At 40.0% G+C, this 20,020-nt stretch overlaps 1 protein-coding gene and 2 non-coding genes across 6 annotated transcripts in view; 2 read left to right on the forward strand and 1 right to left on the reverse strand.

Moving 5' to 3' along the window:
• Positions 1-1,401: 1,401 nt before the first annotated feature.
• On the reverse strand, positions 1,402-1,462 carry LOC123633728. Its single transcript, XR_006733742.1, has one exon. It is a non-coding gene; the product is annotated as a U7 small nuclear RNA (small nuclear RNA).
• An 8,597-nt stretch (positions 1,463-10,059) lies between these two features.
• LOC123633611 lies at positions 10,060-10,200 on the forward strand. The gene has a single exon (XR_006733643.1). It is a non-coding gene; the product is annotated as a U4 spliceosomal RNA (small nuclear RNA).
• A 1,611-nt stretch (positions 10,201-11,811) lies between these two features.
• Positions 11,812-20,020, forward strand: part of AFG1L (AFG1 like ATPase) — a 166,523-nt gene continuing 158,314 nt past the window's right edge. For 2 of the 4 annotated variants that reach the window (XM_045544129.1, XM_045544130.1), the window contains exon 1: positions 11,812-12,120. In XM_045544129.1, the coding sequence (XP_045400085.1) occupies positions 11,982-12,120 (139 nt within the window). In that variant the 5' untranslated portion in view covers positions 11,812-11,981. The remainder of the gene's footprint in view (positions 12,121-20,020) is intronic. The other 2 variants (XM_045544131.1, XM_045544132.1) reach the window with 1 other exon arrangement.

Here is a 20,020-nt window from a genome sequence, read left to right on the forward strand (position 1 = left end):
CTTGATTTTTAGCTTAGATCATTCTGGCAGAACTAAAATAGTAGCAGTGTTAATGTAGAAAAGTGAATGGACTTGAGAAATATTTTTCTGTTTTGACCCAAAGAAGTTACAACTGAGGACCACTCAGACCAGAAATCTGTGAGATGAAAGGTCAGAGGAAGATGTGGTGGGACTTAGAAACTGATACCCCAAAATGTGCTTTGATATCCTAAACTGAGGAAGCAGCCTCAAGGTCTCTCTGACTGCCCCTTTCCCCCACCAACTGTCCCCAAACCAGGATGAAGTTGTTTTCTGAAGTTCGTTTATCTGCCTAAAGGTCTAGACTCACCAAAAAGAGTAACTGTTTCTGTTCTTCCCCTCCCTGTAAGACCATGAATGTAATCACACCATAACAGACCCTTTCACAAGATAATATCTGTCTCTCAGGATAATTCAAATTCCAGAGAGAACTATTTACAAATGAATCTCTATTCCTTAACCCATTCATTCTCCCTAGTAATTTCCTCAACAGAATTCCTCTTCTCCCCCTTCCCCAGGATGGTATATAAACTTATAAATTCCATTGAGGGGTGGGCAATCACTCTGTGGTTTTCCTGTGTACATGTTAATAAAATTTGTATGTCTTTTCTCCAGTTAATATGCCTTTTGTGAGTTGATTTTTCAGGAAACCTTCAGAGGGCAAAGAGAAGTTTTCCCATGGCCCATCCAGATGTCAGGATGCAAAGAGTACCATAACTCCTACTGGGAGGTAGAAGGCCTAGCAAATCTCTGGATTGTTGTCACTGTTCTAGTGAAGGGCCTCAGCCATAGGGACATGTACTCCCAGACATCCCAGATTTGATTCTCAGTTGTTAGTTCTTCTAACTTTTCGTTTGGGAACATACCCTCATAAGGGGTGTATTTGTTCATAACCTATGGTTTGGTCTTTGTAGAGAGCCTGACCAGGCCTGCTAAACAAGATTTGGTCCACTAAGCTGTCCGATGCTCCCAAACCTATAATTACCTCAACCTGGAGTATATCACTACGAAGTATGCCACCCATCTCACCACACACTCACACAGGCACCCATAAGCTATTTCTCTTTGTTGTCTTACTGACTAAAACTCAGCTTATCTAAAATCAGTCTCATCTCATTTACCCCCAAGCAATTCCCAATATTTACATCCTTTTTTGCTGCAAATATTATATCATTATTTTTCTAATTACAACTCTGAGTCAGCTTTTTACCTTCTCTCTCATCTACCTTTCACCCCCCTGCCATACTTAGGTTAATGTTAGACTACAGAGCCCACCATGCTTCTTTGCTGTATCTAATCTCTCCAGTCCATTGTGAATAACACTAGCATGATATTATTCTAGTATATGTTGTTTTTTTTAAAAAAGTTATTTTTATTGGGGGTGGGGATCTTCCGGTGAGAACCAGAAAACCTGCTAGACAATTCTAAAAGAGCTGTAACACTTGTTGCTTTTATATTATAAATATTTCTTAGTTAGAATTTTATATTTTATATAAATCTGGCTTGAAGATAATACTGTGAGCAAATCAATTCTATTTAATCAGGGCTTGGTAGAGGAGATAGACAAAATCCTTAGTAGCTGTATAATCTTATACAAATTATTTCACATGTCTGTGCTTCCATTTCTTCATGTATAAAATGGGGACAAGAATAGTACCTAATTCATGGGGTGGTTATAAGGATTGGAAGAGTTAATATTTGTAAACCATTTGAACAGTGCCAGACACATGGTAATCCCTGAAACACTTGGAATCTGTGCAGAAGTCAATAAGGAAATGGGCTTACCAAGGAAGAAAGAATATGATTGGAAGATGAGGCCTTGGATGCCATGATAAGGAGTAACTCTGATGATGTTTAGCCTGAGGATAATGAATGCATGTTATATCTAGGTGCATCTAATAATGGAGGTGATGATCCTCTCAGCCAAAAACCTGAGCTTAAATCTATTGATAGAATGTTTGAATGTCTTGATTTATTTACTGTTGTTTTAGATTCAAAACATTGGTTTTCATAGGCATTTGTCTAATGCAATGTCAATTAATCAGGTCTGAAGTGTAACAGTTGCCAGGAGAGGTTTATATTACCTTATCTTGCATATGAGAAAGTCAAAAATTTCAAAATATGGTTAGTTCCAAAGTATATTTTTTGATAAATCAGCTTGAATACTGCATTGTAGATAACAAGGTTAAATAAAGGTTCTAATACGACAAACAGTGACAATTTAAATAAATCAGATGTTTTTGTCGAAGATTACTCTGTGATTTTCTCCAATTATTCATGACATTTCACCCATTCATATTGTGATCTGCTTTAATAGTGGAAGAAAAAAAAACCCTTGTCTCCTTGTTTATTCTTTGTTCTCAAGGAGATAAGCTGTTTATAAAGATACGTTATTTGTTATTTAAATCACTTTTACTGAAGTTGTTTATTTCCTTGTTTCAGTTTCTAAAAATATTGCAACAATTGTAATGCTTCTTAGAGATGTCTATTCAATTCAGAATGATTTGTACTGAAAGTCTTTGCTAAATGGGCACAGGTGCTGATGTGTGTAACATGCTAGAGTGAGTCAAAACTAATAAATGCTAAAAAAAACCAAAATAATAGGGATATGCTTGTGTCAACTTTTAAAATCTGTGATTAAAAACATTGTAGACCTAAAGTCTTAGATATCTGTAAAGGTCTACCTCTATACATGCTATTTCATAAGTATTTAATAATAGTAATAATAATAATGATATTAATAAATTAGGTATAATACCAAGGCCATAAGCAGAAAAATTACATAATTTAAATCCAGAAATCTATTTCTTAGAAAATGCCCTCTAATCACTTTGCAGACTTTCAAGATCATAATTATTATATAAAAGTAATTACATTAAAAGATAATTTACTTGGTAGTAAAGTATCAAATTAGAGCTCAGAAACAGTACTTGTAAACAGAATTATATATTTAAAAATTGTTGAACAGCAAACATGTGAAATTATATCTCCTGCTTCTCTCTTTGCTAAACATAAAATTACTTCCAGAATAAATTTGGGTGATTTGATACTATAAAGCTACATGGTAGTAAAGTATATAGCTACATTAGATGTCTTTTATATCAATCTACAAACCTACACTGTGGCTCATTCTAGGTAATCAACAGGATTGACATATGAAATAAAGCCAAGTGGATTTAATATTTTAAGGGACAGCTGATTATTTCCAAGAACTAAATAAAGGTTCAAAATCCAGCTGGGTTGATTTGGCTAAAAAAAAATGAAGCTTGGTACCATAATTCATAGTATGTATTCCTGCTGAGAAAGGCCTGGATACAGCAAACTCATGTCTGTGGATGCACATCTCTCCCTTTGAAGTTGATGAGAATTGCTTGGGCTAAGTGAGATACATGCTGAGAAAATTGGCCCCTTACAATTGGTGTGTGTAGACATTAGAGGTCTTATGACACTTTCCTCATCTGGTCCCTCAGTTTTCTCCAGTTCTGGTTTTGGCAGAAGAAACTCAGCTTTGGAAGGAACACTCCTTGAATTAGATATGTCCCTGACTAAAAGGTATTTGGGTTTTATCATCTAGAGAGCCTTGAAAACTTCTCCACTATTAGTAAAGTTGGGTAAACAAAACTTACCTTGATTTAAATCTTATCCAAGTAATCTCCCCAAGAAGTCCATTTGAAAAACAAAACAAAAACAGCTGATTTCTTTGAAGTCTAGGCCAAATCATGGCTAATTCTGAGTGTAGTCACTTGGAGAAAGTAAATAAACAAATGAGTTCATGTAATTCTATTATGGCATCTTTGAGTTTTAAAGATTGGCTGCATTTTAGACCAACTGTAGTTTCTCTGAATAAGTGATCTATAAAACTGAAAAACACTCAGTCCTTTTGATTGCCTGGTTGCATAGCATCAAATCCAACTAACAAATCAACAAACTATTAATAGATTAGTCATGACTATCAATGAGCAGCAAAGTCTTTTTTTTTTGAGACAGAGCCTCACTCTGTTGCCCTGGCTAGAATGCTGTGGCATCAGCCTAGCTCACAGCAACCTCAAACTCCTGGGCTCAAGCAATCCTTCTGCCTCAGCCTCCCAAGTAGCTAGGATTACAGGTGTGCGCCACCATGTCCAGCTAATTTTTTCTATATATTTTTAGTTGTCCAGCTAATTTCTTTCTATTTTTTTTTTTAGTAGAGACAGGGTGCGGGGGGTCTCACTCTTGCTCAGGCTGGTCTTGAACTCCTGACCTTGAGCGATCCTCCCGCCTTGGCCTCCTAGAGTGCTAGGATTACAGGCTGAGCCACCGTGCCTAGCTGACTTTATTTCTTATAAAGAGTTGCAGCCTAGGATCTGTTCAATTTTGTGTGACCAGTGTGCCTTTTAGTTCTTGGCCAGGTAAGAGCCAATTATAATATTTTATTTAAAAGAAGTGTGTTCTATTTTTAAGCATTGAGATATCACATCTTCCAGTGTAATAACAGTATACTGTGTAGTAAATAGTAAGAATGAGGTAATTTCAAAATGCTGATATGGAAAGATTTCCAAAGTATTATTAGGAAATGCAAAAACCACTCTTTACCTGAATCCCAAACACAAAGCAATTTGTTCATATTCATGTCAAGTGACTATAGGTATATAGTTAGGGTGTGGAAGGAATAATCATATTAACTGTATTAAAATTAATTTATAAAATCAGTTCATTGTTACCCAAAATAGAATTGTTTTCCTCTATTAAAAAAAAAAAAAAAGGATTGCAGCCTGCAAGCTAGGAAATGTGGCCTCCAGCAGAAACTAAAGGAGGCAATACAAAGGAGGAAGGGTGAGAAAGGAATTTATGCCGACAGGTTGGCTAAGCAAACACGTTTGTCAGGTTATAGGAAGAGCTATGAATATTCACAAAGGCGGGATACTTGAGTACATCATAAGCAAGCATGTGTGTTACATATGTCCAGTGTTCATTTTGGGGTGGAGACTTAATGTTTAAATACATTAAAATTAGGCTTTATGTGTCAAAAAGTGAAATGGAGGGCACAGAGGCATCCTGTGTGCAGCCTATGTAAACTGGCCAGAACCAGGCCATATTCAGTGGTCTCTTATCAAGAGGAATGCTGGTCAGTTGTTATGTGGAAAATACAGAGAGGCAAGCTGCAGCATCAGGCAGTTGGTTGAAATCAGCAGTGGAGCACATCTTTCTAAAGGGCTGGTTTCTGTTTAATTTTTAGGAAAGAAAGTCTAATGGATGTGAGTTGGGGGTGGGAGGGAATATAATGAGGCTTGCCAGACCTCCTATCCAGTCATGGCTGGGAACTCAGTTTTTAAGATTTATTTGGGTCCCCTTGGCCAAGAAAGGGTCCATTCAGTCAGTAGGGGAGCTTAGGATTTTATTTTTATTTCTGACTTCAAATGAACCATTTTTGTTTTTGTAGGTCTAAAGTGTTTCTTTGTTGAATTAGGAGAATCTGCATGTATGAAGAACCATGTGTTATGGCAAATAAATAAATGGAAAACAAAGTCTCTTGGGTTGTGTTTTAACTACTTTTGTGATATTAAATTTGGCAGTATTTTAAAAATTAATCTTTACAATAGGCTGAACAGTATGGAAGTTCCTAACAAAGTTAAAAACAGAACTACCACATGACCCAGCAATCTCTCTTCTGGATATATAACCAAAAGAGATGAAATCACCATTTCGTAAAGATATCTGCACTCTCATGTTCATTGCAGCATTTTCACAATATCCAAGATACAGAAACAACCTGTGTCCATAGACAGATGAATGGATAAAGAAAATGTGCCATATATATATCACAATGAATTATTATTCAGCTTTAAAAAAGGAGAAGCTTTGCACAGTGGTATCATGGTTGATGGAGTTTATCCAAGGCACAAGTATCACTACGTGAAAACTTTTCTCAGTACCCCACTGTGATGACTTGCAATATAATTGGTGTTGGCAATTTTTTTTTTTTTTTGAGACAAAGTCTTGCTCTATTGCCCGGACTAGAGTGCCGTGGCATCAGCCTAGCTCACAGCAACCTCAGACTCCTGGGCTTAAGCAATCCTGCCTCAGCCTCCCGAGTAGCTGGGACTACAGGCATGTGCCACCATGCCTGGCTAATTTTTTCTGTATATATTTTTAGTTGTCCATATAATTTCTTTCAGTAGAGACGGGGTCTTGCTCTTGCTCAGGCTGGTCTCAAACTCCTGAGCTCAAAGGATCCACCCGCCTCGGCCTCCCAGAGTGCTAGGATAACAGGCGTGAGCCACCGCGCCCGGCCGGCATTGGCAATTTTTGGTAGTCTCTATGGAGACTGAATTAAAAAAAAAAAAAGGAGATCCTGCTATTTGCCACAACATGGATGGATCTGGACAACATTATGTTAAGTGAAATAAACCAGATACAGAAAGAAAAATATTGCATGATCTCACTTATATATGGAATCTTTTTTTTTAAAAGTCAAATATACAGGCATAGAGATTAAAACAGTGGGTACTGTAAGGAGGGGTGCAGAGTGGGGGAGGGAAATGGGGAGATCTAGATCCAAGGATACAAAGTAGCAGATATGTAGGATGAACAAGTCTAGAGATCTAATGTACAACATGAGGACTTTAGTTGATAAAATTGATATTTGGGATTTTTGTTAAATAAGTAGATTTTAGTTGCTCTTGTCACAAAAAAAGGTAACTGCAGTGAGTGATATGTTAATTCCATTCACTATAGTAACCATTTACTATCTATGTGTATTACATAACACTATGTTGTAAACCTCAAATATACACAATAAATTTTATTTTTAAAAATTAGCTCAAAATATTAGAAGCATCACTGATTCCATTAAGAAGGTAGTCTGCTTTTTTTCAGAAAGGCAATGATAAACTTTGTATTTTTACTAAGACTACTTATTCATTCATTTGATAAATATTTATTGAGTCCCTTATAACCTAGGCACTATTCTAGGTCCTGGGATACAGCAGTGAACAAAACAGACATAAATTCCTGCCCACATGGAACTAAAATTCTAGGAAAAGTAATAAGAACAGATAATAATCTAATAAATTATTAAAGTATGTATTATGCCAGATAATGTTAACTGTTGTGGAGAAAATAAAACTGGGAAGTAAGAAAAGGAGCACTGGGTAAGACTGTATTTTATATAGGTAGTAGTTAGGGATAGACTTAGCTGAAAAGGTGTTATAAGAAGGTAAGGACATGAGGAAGTGAACTGAGTATGTACCTTGGAGGAGACTATTCCAAGCAGAAAGAAAAGACATGCAAAAGCTTTGAGTGTAAATAGGGGTTTGTGAGTTCTAGGAACATGAAGAAAGCCAATGCAGGCCGGACGCGATGGCTCATGCCTGTAATCCTAGCACTCTGGGAGGCCGAGGTGGGTGGATTGTTTAACTCAGGAGTTCGAGACCAGCCTGAGCAAAAGCGAGACCCCGTCTCTACTAAAAATAGAAAGAAATGATTTGGACAGCTAAAAATATATATATAGAAAAAAATTAGCTGAGCATGGTGGCACATGCCTGCAGTCCCAGCTACTGGGGAGGCTGAGGCAGGAGGATTGCTTAAGCCCAGGAGTTTGAGGTTGCTGTGAGCTAGGCTGACGCCACGGCACTCTAGCCAGGGCAAAAGATTGAGACTCTGTCTCAAAAAAAAAAAAAAGAAAGCCAATGTAGATGGCCAGGAAGGGGAAGGCAGAATGGTCTGAGATGAAATCAGAAAGCTGGTTGAGTCTCAGATCATGAGGCCTTCTAGGCTGTTTTGTTAAATGAGTGACAGGGGAAGGCACTAGTGGGTGTTAAACACAGGAATGGCCTGATTCATTTTGGAATTTCAGAAAACATATCTGGTTGCTGTGTGGATAATAGACTGTAGGGGTCAAGAGTGGAAGTCAGGAGACTGGTTAGAAGGCAATTGCACAAATCCAGCAGGGAGGTGATGGTGACTTGGACCAGGGTTAGTGGCAGCAACATACTGGTGGTGAAAAGTGATTGGATTCTGGATAATCTTAAGGTGGAGCCAACAAAATTCACTGAAGGACTGGATGTGCAGTGTGAGAGAAAGAGGAAAGCAGAGGATGGTTCCTGTGATAAGTGGCCTCAGCGACTGGAAGGCTGCAGTTGCCATTCACTGTGATGGAGGAGGCTACAGATGGGGTAGTGGAAGTGGGAATCAGGTATTAGGGCACCCTTTCCTCCTTAAGGTAATGTTTTAAGAAGAGGAACAAAAACAACAGTATGAGGAAATGGTATTTAGACTGGTTTATGCCAATGGCATATTCCATCTACCATCTGTCTCTGTCAGTGGCCCTAAAAGGACCCTCTAAAATGGTAATCTCAGCTGGACGTGGTGGCTCACGCCTGTAACCCTAGCACTCTGGGAGGCCGAGGCGGGCGGATCGTTTGAGCTCGGGAGTTCGACACCAGCCTGAGCAAGAGTGAGACCCCCGTTTCTACTAAAAATAGAAATAAATTATATGGACAGCTAAAAAATATATATAGAAAAATGAGCCGGGCATGGTGGCGCATGCCTGTAGTCCCAGCTACTCGGGAGGCTGAGGCAGGAGGATTGCTTGAGCCCAGGAGTTTGAGGTTGCTGTGAGCTAGGCTGACGCCAGGGCACTCTAGCCTGGGCAACAGAGTGAGACTCTATCTCAAAAAACAAACAAACAAACAAAAAAACAAAAAAACAAAATAAAAATATCTCCTCACAACTTCTTGCAGGCTGCCCAGTAAAAAAAATAACTAAAAAAAAAAAAAATAAAATCTCTCCCTACTTTTTTCAAGCTTTAGAGTGCATTCCTTATTTCTACAATTCTTGGATATCATGAGTTCATGTTGTCCTAGGCATACCCTTCCTTGTTAGACTTTGACCTTATCCTCTCTGAATTTCTATTTACAATCATATCTGATTAACTCTTTGTGTTTACTATATATATTATCCCCTTCGATTCTTATATAACTTCTTTGAAGTAGCTAGGACATACACTACCCTAATTTTTTTTTTAACTTGCTCTCCAGGAAAGTAAAACACAGATTTTTTTTTTTTTTGGAGAGAGGGTCTTTCTGGGTTGCCTGGGGCTAGAGTACAGTGGTGTCATCATAGCTCTCACTACAACCCCAGACCCCTGGGCTCAACTGATTCTCTTGCCTCAGCCTCCAGAGTAGCTGGGACTATAAGTGTGTGCAAAATTTTCTTTGTAGAGGTGGGGTCTGGCCATGTTGCCTAGCCAGGATTAACATTTTAATAAAAGTTTCAATGGCTACTTAGTCTTATGGTCATAATGAATTCTCTTGAATACAACAAATGTAATTTATTTCCCTCTAAATTACCTTAAACTTGTACACAGTTTATTTGCTACGTTTCTGTCTACTTGCACAGCAATGTGAAAATTTCACGTAGCTCTTCCTGCCAATTTGGCATTCAACTATCTAGGAGAGCTTATTTCACTTCCACAATTTTTAAGCTGTTGGAATCTCTCATAAATGATAATTTCATTGACGAAGGCAAGCAATTGTTTTTTCAGAGCAAACATAATGATATCTAAATACTCTTTGGGCTGGATGTGGTGGCTTATGCCTGTAATCCTAGCAGTTTGGGAGGCTGAGGAGGGAGGATTGCTTGAACTCAGGAGTTTGAGATGCGCCTGAGCAAGAGTGAGACCCTGTCTCTACCAAGAAAATAGAAAAATTAGCCAGGCATGGTCGTGCATGCTTGTAGTCTCAGCTACTTGGGAGGCTGAGGCAAGAGGATCCTTTGAGCCCAGGATTTGAAGGTTGTAGTGAGCTATGATGATGCCTCTTCACACTAGCCTGGGTGACAGAGTGAGACTTTGTCTCAAAACAAAACCAAACCAAAAATACTCTCTGACAGTCTTTTGAGCGTGATAAATAAATATGTAAGTCAAAGGAGAAACAATCTGATTTTCAAAAGGCCTTTCAGAAAGTGTCACACCCAAATGTTTGTAATATGAAAAGAAAAAAAAATTTGCCATAATATGGAGGAACAGTTTATGTTAGACAACAGAATTAAAGATAGAAAATAAGCTTTTCCCAGTGGCAGTATAATAGCCAATGAGGTTTATCTGAGGTACGATTATTGCTAATTGAAAACTTTTCCCAATACCCTGCTATGATGACTTGAAATATAGTTGGCATTGGCAATTTTTTTTTTTTTTTGAGACAGAGTCTCACTCTGTTGCCCAGGCTAGAGTGCCGTGGCGTCAGCCTCGCTCACAGCAACCTCAAACTCCTGGGCTCAAGCAATCCTACTGTCTCAGCCTCCCAAGTAGCTGGGACTACAGGCATTCGCCACCATGCCTGGCTAATTTTTTCTATCTATATTTTTAGTTGTCCAGATCATTTCTTTCTGTTTTTAGTAGAGACGAGGTCTCGCTCTTGCTCAGGCTGGTCTTGAACTCCTGACCTTGAGTGATCCTCCCACCTCGGCCTCCCAGAGTGCTAGGATTATAGGTGTGAGCCACTGTGCCGGCTGGCATTGGCAATTTTTTGACAGTCTCTACAGAGACTCAATAAAAAAAAAGAAAAAAAAGAAAACAAATAGTGTACATTGGCTCATTTTTAAAATTAACTTATTTTGACAGATACAGTCTAAATAGTTTTTCCCATAGATGACTTGATGAAGTTGGTAGAAACATCTCCAAATTATTACGCCATGCTATACTTTTCCTGTTTCTTTGGAATCCCTCTTGGAGTGGGGACCAGCTACTTGACTTTCTGGAACTCTTCCTTGTGTAGTCTTTTCATTTGTTTTCACACAACTGAAACTTGGTTCTCCTTCCTATACTCCTGGCTTTCTTGTTTGCCTAAGTTGCCTCTATTCCCTGTTCTTGGAAGGTCTTCACCTGTTACTAAAAGTTAAGCTTCTAGAAAGCCTTCCTGATTTACCAGCCCAAATGCTCTCTCATTGATTCTACAGCACTGTGTATTATCTTTTCTCACATTCTTGATCTCCCCTACTGGATTGCCAGCTTCTTGTGGACAGCAGTTTGTGTTCTCAATACACTTAATCATAGTGCCTCAAAACATTTTTTGTTTAATTACATTAGGGAAGATCAATTAGAAGTTACCCTTCTGATACACTGTCCCATGACTAACTCCCTCGAACAATCGTCTATCTTGGGCCATTGCCTTTCCCATGCTACTTATAAATTCTTTCAAAACATTTGAGTGTGTGAGATATTAAAAGTGATTTATGTTATTCAAACACGGAAGGGAAAAGTACTAGGAACACATTTCAGGTATTCTGCTAAAGATGAGTCGGACGCTGGAGGCAAAAAAAAACTGGGACTACGATTTCGGGAGGTGTGTTGAGGTCACATCAATATTTCGTTAAAACATGATGGCCTATTGGGCCACCTACATTTTATTTACATATAGGTTTCGGAATGTTGGTCATGTGAACTAAAAAGGCTGAGGAGTAGTGACGTTGACTACTCGTTATAGTCACCTCCTAATTCTTTTTTTCAGCCTCCGAGTAGCTAGGGGTATAAGGTGCGCGCCACCAGGCCTAGCTAATTTTTAAAACAAGTTTTTGTAGACACGAGGGTCGTGTCATGCTGTCCAGGCTGGCCTCAGGCCATCCTCCGGCCTCAGCCGCCCAAATCGGGGGGATCAGAGGCGTGAGCCACCGCGCCGGCCCCGCTTCCCAATTCATGGAAGAGTTCGGGTTCCTGGGCAGCAGGCGCCGGGTGGAGAATTGCCTCCCTCCGGCCCCAGACGGCAGTTGCCCGCCCCGCCCCCGGCGGCGCACTGAATGCTGGGAGTCGTAGTCCCAGCTGGGGACTCAAGCCCGCCCCGCTGGCTCCTGGAGGTCACATTCTCTAACTGCTCCCTTTCGTTTTCTCGGGTGGAGCCTTCAGCGAGCACGGCTGGATTTGACTTTGCCACCGTCTCTCATCTAGGTTTCAATAGTTCTCCTCTTCCTACCCTTGTACGGAGCTCAAGATGGCGGCCTCCTGGTCGCTCGTGGTTACCCTGCGTTCTTTAGCTCAGAGCCCGCTGAGAGGGAGATGTGTTGGGTGCGGGGCCTGGGCTGCCGCTCTCGCTCCTCTGGCCACCGCGCCTGGGAAGCCCCTATGGAAAGGTCAGTGACTGTGCCATTAGCCGGCCAAGCCGACTGCGCATTTGACTGCAGGAGCTTCTGGGGTCACCTTCCCTCTGTGATCTCCTCCAGGTGCTTCCTGGTTTCACGGTTTTTCGGAGCTAAGGGCCGCTCAAAAGGAGTGTTAGTTTTTCTTGCCTTGTATACTGCCTGTTCACGAGGGAACACTGAGGGAACTGGCCCAAAGTGACTTTCATTTTGAGGGTCAAAGGTTGACCCAGCGTTTGTTACCTCCCGGACGTTAAGAGAGCTGAGACCTGGTGAGCCCAGGTGTAGGAGTGCCCGGCTTGAAGGGAGGCAAATGTGGGGTTTGAGTCCAGGGGACCCTTACATTCTTCCCTTCCCAAGCTCTCGGGTCGGAGGAAGGAGCGGAGGATGAAGAGCCACGCCTCAGACCCCTGCAGGCTCCTCTGGCTCTTGGGATTCTGGGAACGCAGGTCCACAGCATTGTCAGATTCAGGGATCAGTTCTTGGTGTTCTTTCCAAGTTACTAGAGGCTTCGGGGGTGTGTGTTTTGTCACCAGGCTTGCTTTCTTCCTGCCTTCATTCATTTAATTGTTGTGTGTTCATTATTGAATGAATGTATATTTTGAGTAACCCAGCCCACAAGAGCGCCAGTTTTACTGCTCTATTTGTATATTCCCACTAAATTGCAAGTTACTTATGTCATTGTTTCCTCAGCATTTAGCACAATGATTGGTACCATATGAGCAGATATGATTTTTGAATGAATGAATGAAGTTATTCTCATTGTGTGCCCCATCCACATACTTATGTTTTTCCTTTTTCTCATCTCTAGGCATCCCCTCTTATATACGTTAATAAATTGATATGCCTTAATAAAGTATATGCCTTAACAGATTGATTCTTATTGGCTAATTTAGCTAAAAATGTAACAACCTTTGGCCATTATCATCAATGCAGTTGAAATTGTTAATAATACTAGAACTATGATTAGGTCACCTTAGGTTTTTCTGCAAAGATCAGCATAATGCATTTAATACATAATGAAATACTTAGGTAGTATAAGCTGTGGATTATAATATAAAGTTTATTTTCTTTTTTCTTTTTAGAATGATCGGCAAAAGCAAATGATAAAAATTTCATACTATATACCAGTTTTAAGGAAAAAAAAATCAAAAGGTACAAGAGGCCGGGCATGGTGGCTCATGCCTGTAATCCCAGCACTTTAGGTGGGGAGGATCACTTGATGCCTGGGCATCACAGCAAGACCCTGGTCTCTACAAAATATTAAAAAATTAGCCTGGCGGGGTGGCACTTGCCTGTAGTCCTAGCTGTTTGGGAGGCCAAGACAGGAGGATTGCTTGAGTCCAGGAGTTCGAGGTTACAATGAGCTATGGTAAGGCCACTGCACTCCAGCTTGGGCAACAGAGTGAGACCTTATCTCTTTTTCTAGAAAAAAAAAAGGTACAAGAAAGAACATGGCAAAATGTGAGACTTTTCTATCCCTATCTCTTAGCTGCTTAGTTTTCCTCCTCAGAGGCAACCTCTAATACTAGTTTATGTATTCTTTTTTTTTTTTTGACAGCATCTCTTGTCGTTCCAGGTAGAGTGCAGTGGTGTCATCATAGCTCACTGCAACCTCAAACTCTTGAGCTCAAGCAATCCTCCTGTCTCAGCCTCCTGAGTAGCTGGGACTACAGGCAGGGGCCACTGTACCTGGCTAATTTTTCTATTTTTAGTAGAGATGGGGGTCTCACTCTTGCTCAGGCTGGTTTTGAACTCCTGACCTCAGCAGTCCTCCCACCTAGGCTTCCCAGAGTGCTAGGATTACAGGCATGAGCCACAAGCCTATTTTTTTGTTGTTGTTGAGACAGGGTCTCGGCTTGTTGCCACAGCTAGAGTGCTATGACATCATCATAGCCTACTGCAACCTCAGATTCCTGGGCTCAAGTGGTCCTCCTGCATTGACCTCCCAAGTAGCTAGAGTTACAGGCATGAGCCACCACATCCAACTCTTATATATTCTTCATGAGACATTCTGTATATGTATGTACAAGCACATATGTATATAAATATCTGTATTAAAAAAAGAGAAGTGGGGATGGGTGTAGGGTACACCTGTGGTTCCAGCCACTTGGGAGACCAAGGAGGGGAGGATCATTTGAGCCCGAGTTTGAGGTTGCAGTGAGCTATGATGACCCCACTGCACTCTAGCCCAGGCAACAGAGCAAGACTCTGCCTCAAAAAAATAACCAAAAAAACCCCCCCAAAACACACCAAAAAAACAAAAACCCTGCCTCATTTTAAATTTTTAAAATAGTATTCCATTTTATGCATGTACCATAATTTATGAAAATTAAGATTAAAGGAGCATGATTACAATATCATAGAGATTTAGTGAATACTTATTCTGTGTCATGCAATATATTAAGTCCTTTCTGCATACATTATCTTATTTAATCTTTATCTTCTTTTTGGTGATCATGAATCCAAGGTTGTACAAGTTATATGGCTAGTGAGTGGCAGAACTTGTGAGTTCAAGTAAAGGCTATACCTGGACTTATATCTGACCCTAAAGCCTATGCTATTAATCTATACTCATACTTCCTCCTATATGCTAAATTTAGCCAGTTCTGGGTGTGGAGATTTGACGAAAATGCAGTTAAGAGTAGAGGTCACTTTAATTGTAACTAAAGATGGTCTTTCCTCTTCTTTAAATAAAAGGAAAATTTAAGTTGAAATTTTCTTCAGTATTTACAGTCTTATTTACAAATTTGTTTTCTGTCTCTTTCTGGATTTTGGGGGATTATTTACTGTTTACATTTCTTTTCTTTTTCTTTTTTTTTTTTTTTGAGACAGAGTCTCACTCTGTTGCCCGGGCTAGAATGCCATGGCGTCAGCCTAGCTCACAGCAACCTCAAACTCCTGGGCTCAAGCGATCCTCCTGCCTCAGCCTCCCAAGTAGCTAGGACTACAGGCATGTGCCACCATGCCCGGCTAATTTTTTATATATATTTTTTCAGTTGTCCATATAATTTCTTTCTATTTTTAGTAGAGATGGAGTCTTGCTCTTGCTCAGGCTGGTCTCGAACTCCTGAGCTCAAACAATCCTCCTGCCTCGGCCTCCCAGAGTGCTAGGATTACAGGCGTGAGCCACCGTGCCAGGCCTTACTGTTTACATTTCTATTTTATCTTCATTTTTTCTTCTTTTCAAGTCTATTTAGTACAGTGTAATGTGAGTGAAATATTGGCTTAAAGTTAAAAGAATGAAACAGATAAAGGAAAGGAATGAATAAGAAAGGAAGAGCATGTTCTTACCTTTATTTTTATACCCCATCTTAGCTTTAATGCCTAAGTTCTAAGACACTTTAGAAACTATCAAAACTTTAGGAGACCTAAAGTGCTGTTCATCCAAATCACCTATGTGATTACCTAACTTTAAGCATCTTAGGAAGTACAACGTTACAAATTCCATTTTGGGGTTGGGCGTGGTGGTTCACGCCTGTAATCCCAGCACTTTGGGAGGCCAAGGCGGAAGATCACTTGAGCCAAGAGTTAGAGACCAGTCTGGACAACATAATGAGACCTGGTCTCTAAAAAAAAAGAAAAAAAAATTAGGTGGGCATGGTGGGGCATGCCTGTAGTCCCAGTTACTCAGGAGGCTGAGGTAGGGGGATCCCTTGAATCCAGGAATTCAAGGTTACACTGAGCACTCCAGCCTGGGTGACAGAGTGAGACCTTGTCTTTTGTTTTTCCTGAGACAAAGCTAGACTCTGTCACCTGTGCTAGAGTGCTGTCAGCGTAGCTCACAGGAACCTCAAACTCCTGGGCTCAAGTGATTCTCCTGCCTCAGCCTCCTGAGTAGCTGGGACTACAACACGTGCCACCACGCCTGGCTAATTTTTCCTATTTTTAGTAGAGATGAGGTTTCATTCTTGCTCAGGCTGGTCTCGAACTCTTGACTTCAAGTGATCCTCCTGCTTTGGCCTCACCAGAGTGCTAGGATTACAGGCCTGAGCCACCGTGCTTTGCCCTGAGACCTTGTCTTAAAAAAAAAAAAAACAGAATTCCATTTTGAGATACATTTATTTCCATTGAATAAGATTATTAAACAATTGAAAATGAAATTTTATATTTTATGCAATTTAAGTATACATGATCTCTTTTGATTTCACTGATTGTTTTCTTTTGGGTCTAACTGTATCTCCATTTAATGTAACAATTATTCAACCTCCTGATAGTTAAGGGGAAGGGTTTTATTACAAATCAGAGTGGCCATGGTGTGGGTGGAAAATGCCTCAAAATTGCTAATTCAGTTGCGGTCTTGTACTAAGTGTGATGGGGGAAAAGTGAGTGAAACTGTGTTCCAGCTCACAGTTTTGGAAGGGAGATGGAATTATGATAAACATTTGATAAGCCCCTTTTATGTTCTAGGCAGTCTGCTAGCAGTTTCTGTGTCTCATTAATTTTCTTTTTTTTTGAGACAGAGTCTCACTCGGTCACCTAGGCTGGAGTGTAGTGGCGTGATCATAGCTCACTGTAGCCTCAAACTCCTCAAACTCCCTGCCCCAGCCTCCTGAGTAGCTGGGAATACAGGTGCGGGCCACTCAGCCCGGCTAATTTTTTCTATGTTTTTGGTAGAGATGGGTCTCGCTCTTGCTTAGGCTGGTCTCAAACTGCTGACCTCAAGTGATCCTCGCACCTTGGCCTCCCAGAGTGCTAGGATTACAGGCGTGAGCCACTGTGCTTAGCCTGTCTCATTAATTTAATCTTCATTAAAACGCTATACATTTGTTTTTCTTTATTTTATAGATGAATAAACAGGTGTGGCCACCCAATTGGGATTTGAACCCAGGCATTTTTGCTTCATGGCCACAAAGGTAGCCATTATGTTATACTAGCTCCTTAAAGTGATAATGCTTATTAATAGCATACTACAATATTACTGTGATCTGGGCCCATCTGAAATGTGGGACTACAGAGGGGAAGCAGCTCTGCTTGGAGAGAGGAAGGTTTTGTATTTTTAGCAAAAATGTGGAAGTGAGCATACACGCCCTTGTTGGTTTATTGTCCCTGAGGGAGAGCAGCTAGAGATGAAGGTGGCAAGGTGGGCTGTGATCTGGTTGAGAAGAGTCCTTATACTATGTGAAGAAGTAGGACACTGGTGGAGGTTTGTTAGCAAGAGAAGTGATCAGATCTGTTTTGGCATAATTATTGTTTTGGTCGCCTGAAAAAGAGATCAGAAATGCCTGGATGGGGAATATTGGGAGCTGGGTGATTCTTTTTTTTTTTTTTGAGACCGAGTCTCACTCTGTTGCCAGGGCTAGAGTGCCGTGGCATCAGCCTAGCTCACAGTAACCTCAAACTCCTGGGCACAAGCAATCCCACTGCCTTAGCCTCCCAAGTAGCTGAGACTACAGGCATGCGCCACCATGCCCGGCTAATTTTTTCTATATATTTTTAGTTGTCTAGCTAATTTCTTTCTATTTTTAGTAGAGACGGAGGTCTCACTCTTGCTCAGGCTGGTCTTGAACTCCTGAGCTCAAACTATCCACCCGCCTCAGCCTCCCAGAGTACTAGGATTACAGGCGTGAGTGGGTGATTCTTTAGGAGGAAGTTGAAGTAGTGGTTTAGAGCCTGAAGTACTGCTGTAGTGGAGAGCAGGGCGGTGGAGGGAGGGAATTCAGAGACATGTCTTTGGTATTCCAGAATTGATTGACTTGGGAGAAACAGGGAAAGGGAGGAGTTAAGATCAGTTTAGGTCTCCTAGTTTGGGTAATTTAATCAAGGAAAACAAAAAGATAGAGCCGGAGGTATTTTACAGGGAGTTTCAATTTTGGGCTTGTTAAATTTGAGGTTTTTATGATAGTTCCAAGTAAATAAGTCTAGTTGGTTGTAGGACACATGGGGATCTGATACTAAGAAAGGAAATATGCAGTATTGAGAGCCATGAGACTGGAAGAATGAGCCTGGGAACATTTGAAGAGTAAAAAACAAACAGCTGAGTGAGTCCTTGAGTAAAACTGACATTGTTTGAGCAGAAGGGAACCTCGTAGGAGAGCAGTTAGAGAGGTCATAGGAGAAATAGGCGAGAAGCCAAGGAGGGGAATGTTTTTAGGTTTTCTAAAACCTAAAAAATTAGCATTTCTGAAATTCTATTTTATTTAAGCTAGCCTTAGAAATTAAGTTTATTTCTTGAAAGCAAGGTAGTGTGAGGGTCACTTATTGTGATTTCTTTTTATTATAGTGTCCTTCTGTATCTCAGTGTTATATTTTTAGGTGTCTCTATTAAATGATGACTTATATTTACCTTTAACTCCACAATCTTTTCTTTAGCACATGTACATAGGAGATTATTCCCGATTAGATATTAATGTGAGTAGAACTAACCCCCCTCAGCTATATGATTTGGTATAGTTTATTAGTAGTACAGATTTGTGGTTAAGAAAATAATCTTTAGACTTACTTACTTTTTATTACCTAATTAGATGAATACCCTTATGTGAAACTTCATGTTTCTTGGATTTCCATTAATATTTATTATATTAGAAAAGAATGTTCATGCCTATTCCTGAGATTGATTAACGTTATGATGATAGAGGATATTTTTTAAAAGTAATTTTTTTAAAAGCAAAGCATAGCTTATTGGTATAGCTAGTACCCTAAATGTAGTTCTGAGGTGGAGGGAAGGATGGGTGTAGTAGAGTGGTTAAGTTTATTGGGTCACTTCCATTTATGGCACTCACTCTGCCGTAAAGAGCATCTGTGATGAGGTATTACCTAGCATCCTCTAAACTTCTTTTTGTGCTTTTGAATTAATTTTCCTGGCTGCCAAGTCAAGGTCTTATTTTCTTAGCAAGGTTGAAATAAGGCAAACTTCACTTACTGTAAGTCAAAATTTACAAAAGTAATTTCTCAGCTGGGCATGGTAGCTCATGCCTATAATCCCAGCACTTTGGGAGGCCGAGGCTGGAGGATCGCTTGAGGCCAAGAGTTCAAGACCAGCCTGGGTGACATAGTGAGACCCTCTCTCTACAAAAAAAAAGGCCAGTGTCATGGCTTATGCCTATAGTCCTAGCTACTCAGGAGGCTGATACAGTAGGATTGCTTGAGTCTAGGAGTTTGAGGTTGCAGTGAGCTATGATTGTGCCTATGAATAACCACTGTACTCTAGCCTGGGTGACAGAGAAAGATGCTGTCCCTAAACAAACCACAAAAAAAGTATTTTGGATGCTATTCTTTCTGCAGTGTTTTATCTCCCCAAGGTGCTTTAGTTATGCCCCATTTCTGCTCTTACGCTACTAGAGGTACCTGATACTTAAATCTCCAGAATCTCTTTAGTAACATCCTTTCACTGTCCTGTACCCTTCCTTTTTATTTCTTCTCTTTATTTCTCCCATCCCAGAAGCTACTGTATCAACATATTATCTATCCATACTCTTGACCAGATGGCAGTTTTCAACAATCTTTAAAGCTTGAACATGTAATTTTTGTTGTGGTTCCTTCACAGTTTCATAATGTAATTTATATCTTAAATGTAGCTCCTGTGGATTCCATTTAAAAATTCTCATTTATATATGTGTGTGAGTGTATAAAATTTAAAATAAACTAACATAACAAATAGATCAGTTATTTTTCTTCATCTTTTGAAAGAAAATAGATCCCCTAGATCTTGTTATTAAATAGTGTGTGAACAGGGTGAATATTAAGGAGTTACTCAGTATGCTGGGCCATGCCTATAATTACTTCAGAATAGCTTTATTCAGAATTTTAGGCAGTATTTTACTGATTTGTTATCATGAAATTTAAAGTACTATTTTTTTCCTTTTGTAAAGTTATACACGTTGGCACATTTAAGATTAGCTTCTAAAGGAAAAGAATGATAACCAGCAAGCATTTAGTTTTAATTTTCATAATT

Source organism: Lemur catta, chromosome 2 (genome assembly GCF_020740605.2).
Source record: "Lemur catta isolate mLemCat1 chromosome 2, mLemCat1.pri, whole genome shotgun sequence".
Lineage (NCBI taxonomy): Eukaryota > Metazoa > Chordata > Mammalia > Primates > Lemuridae > Lemur > Lemur catta.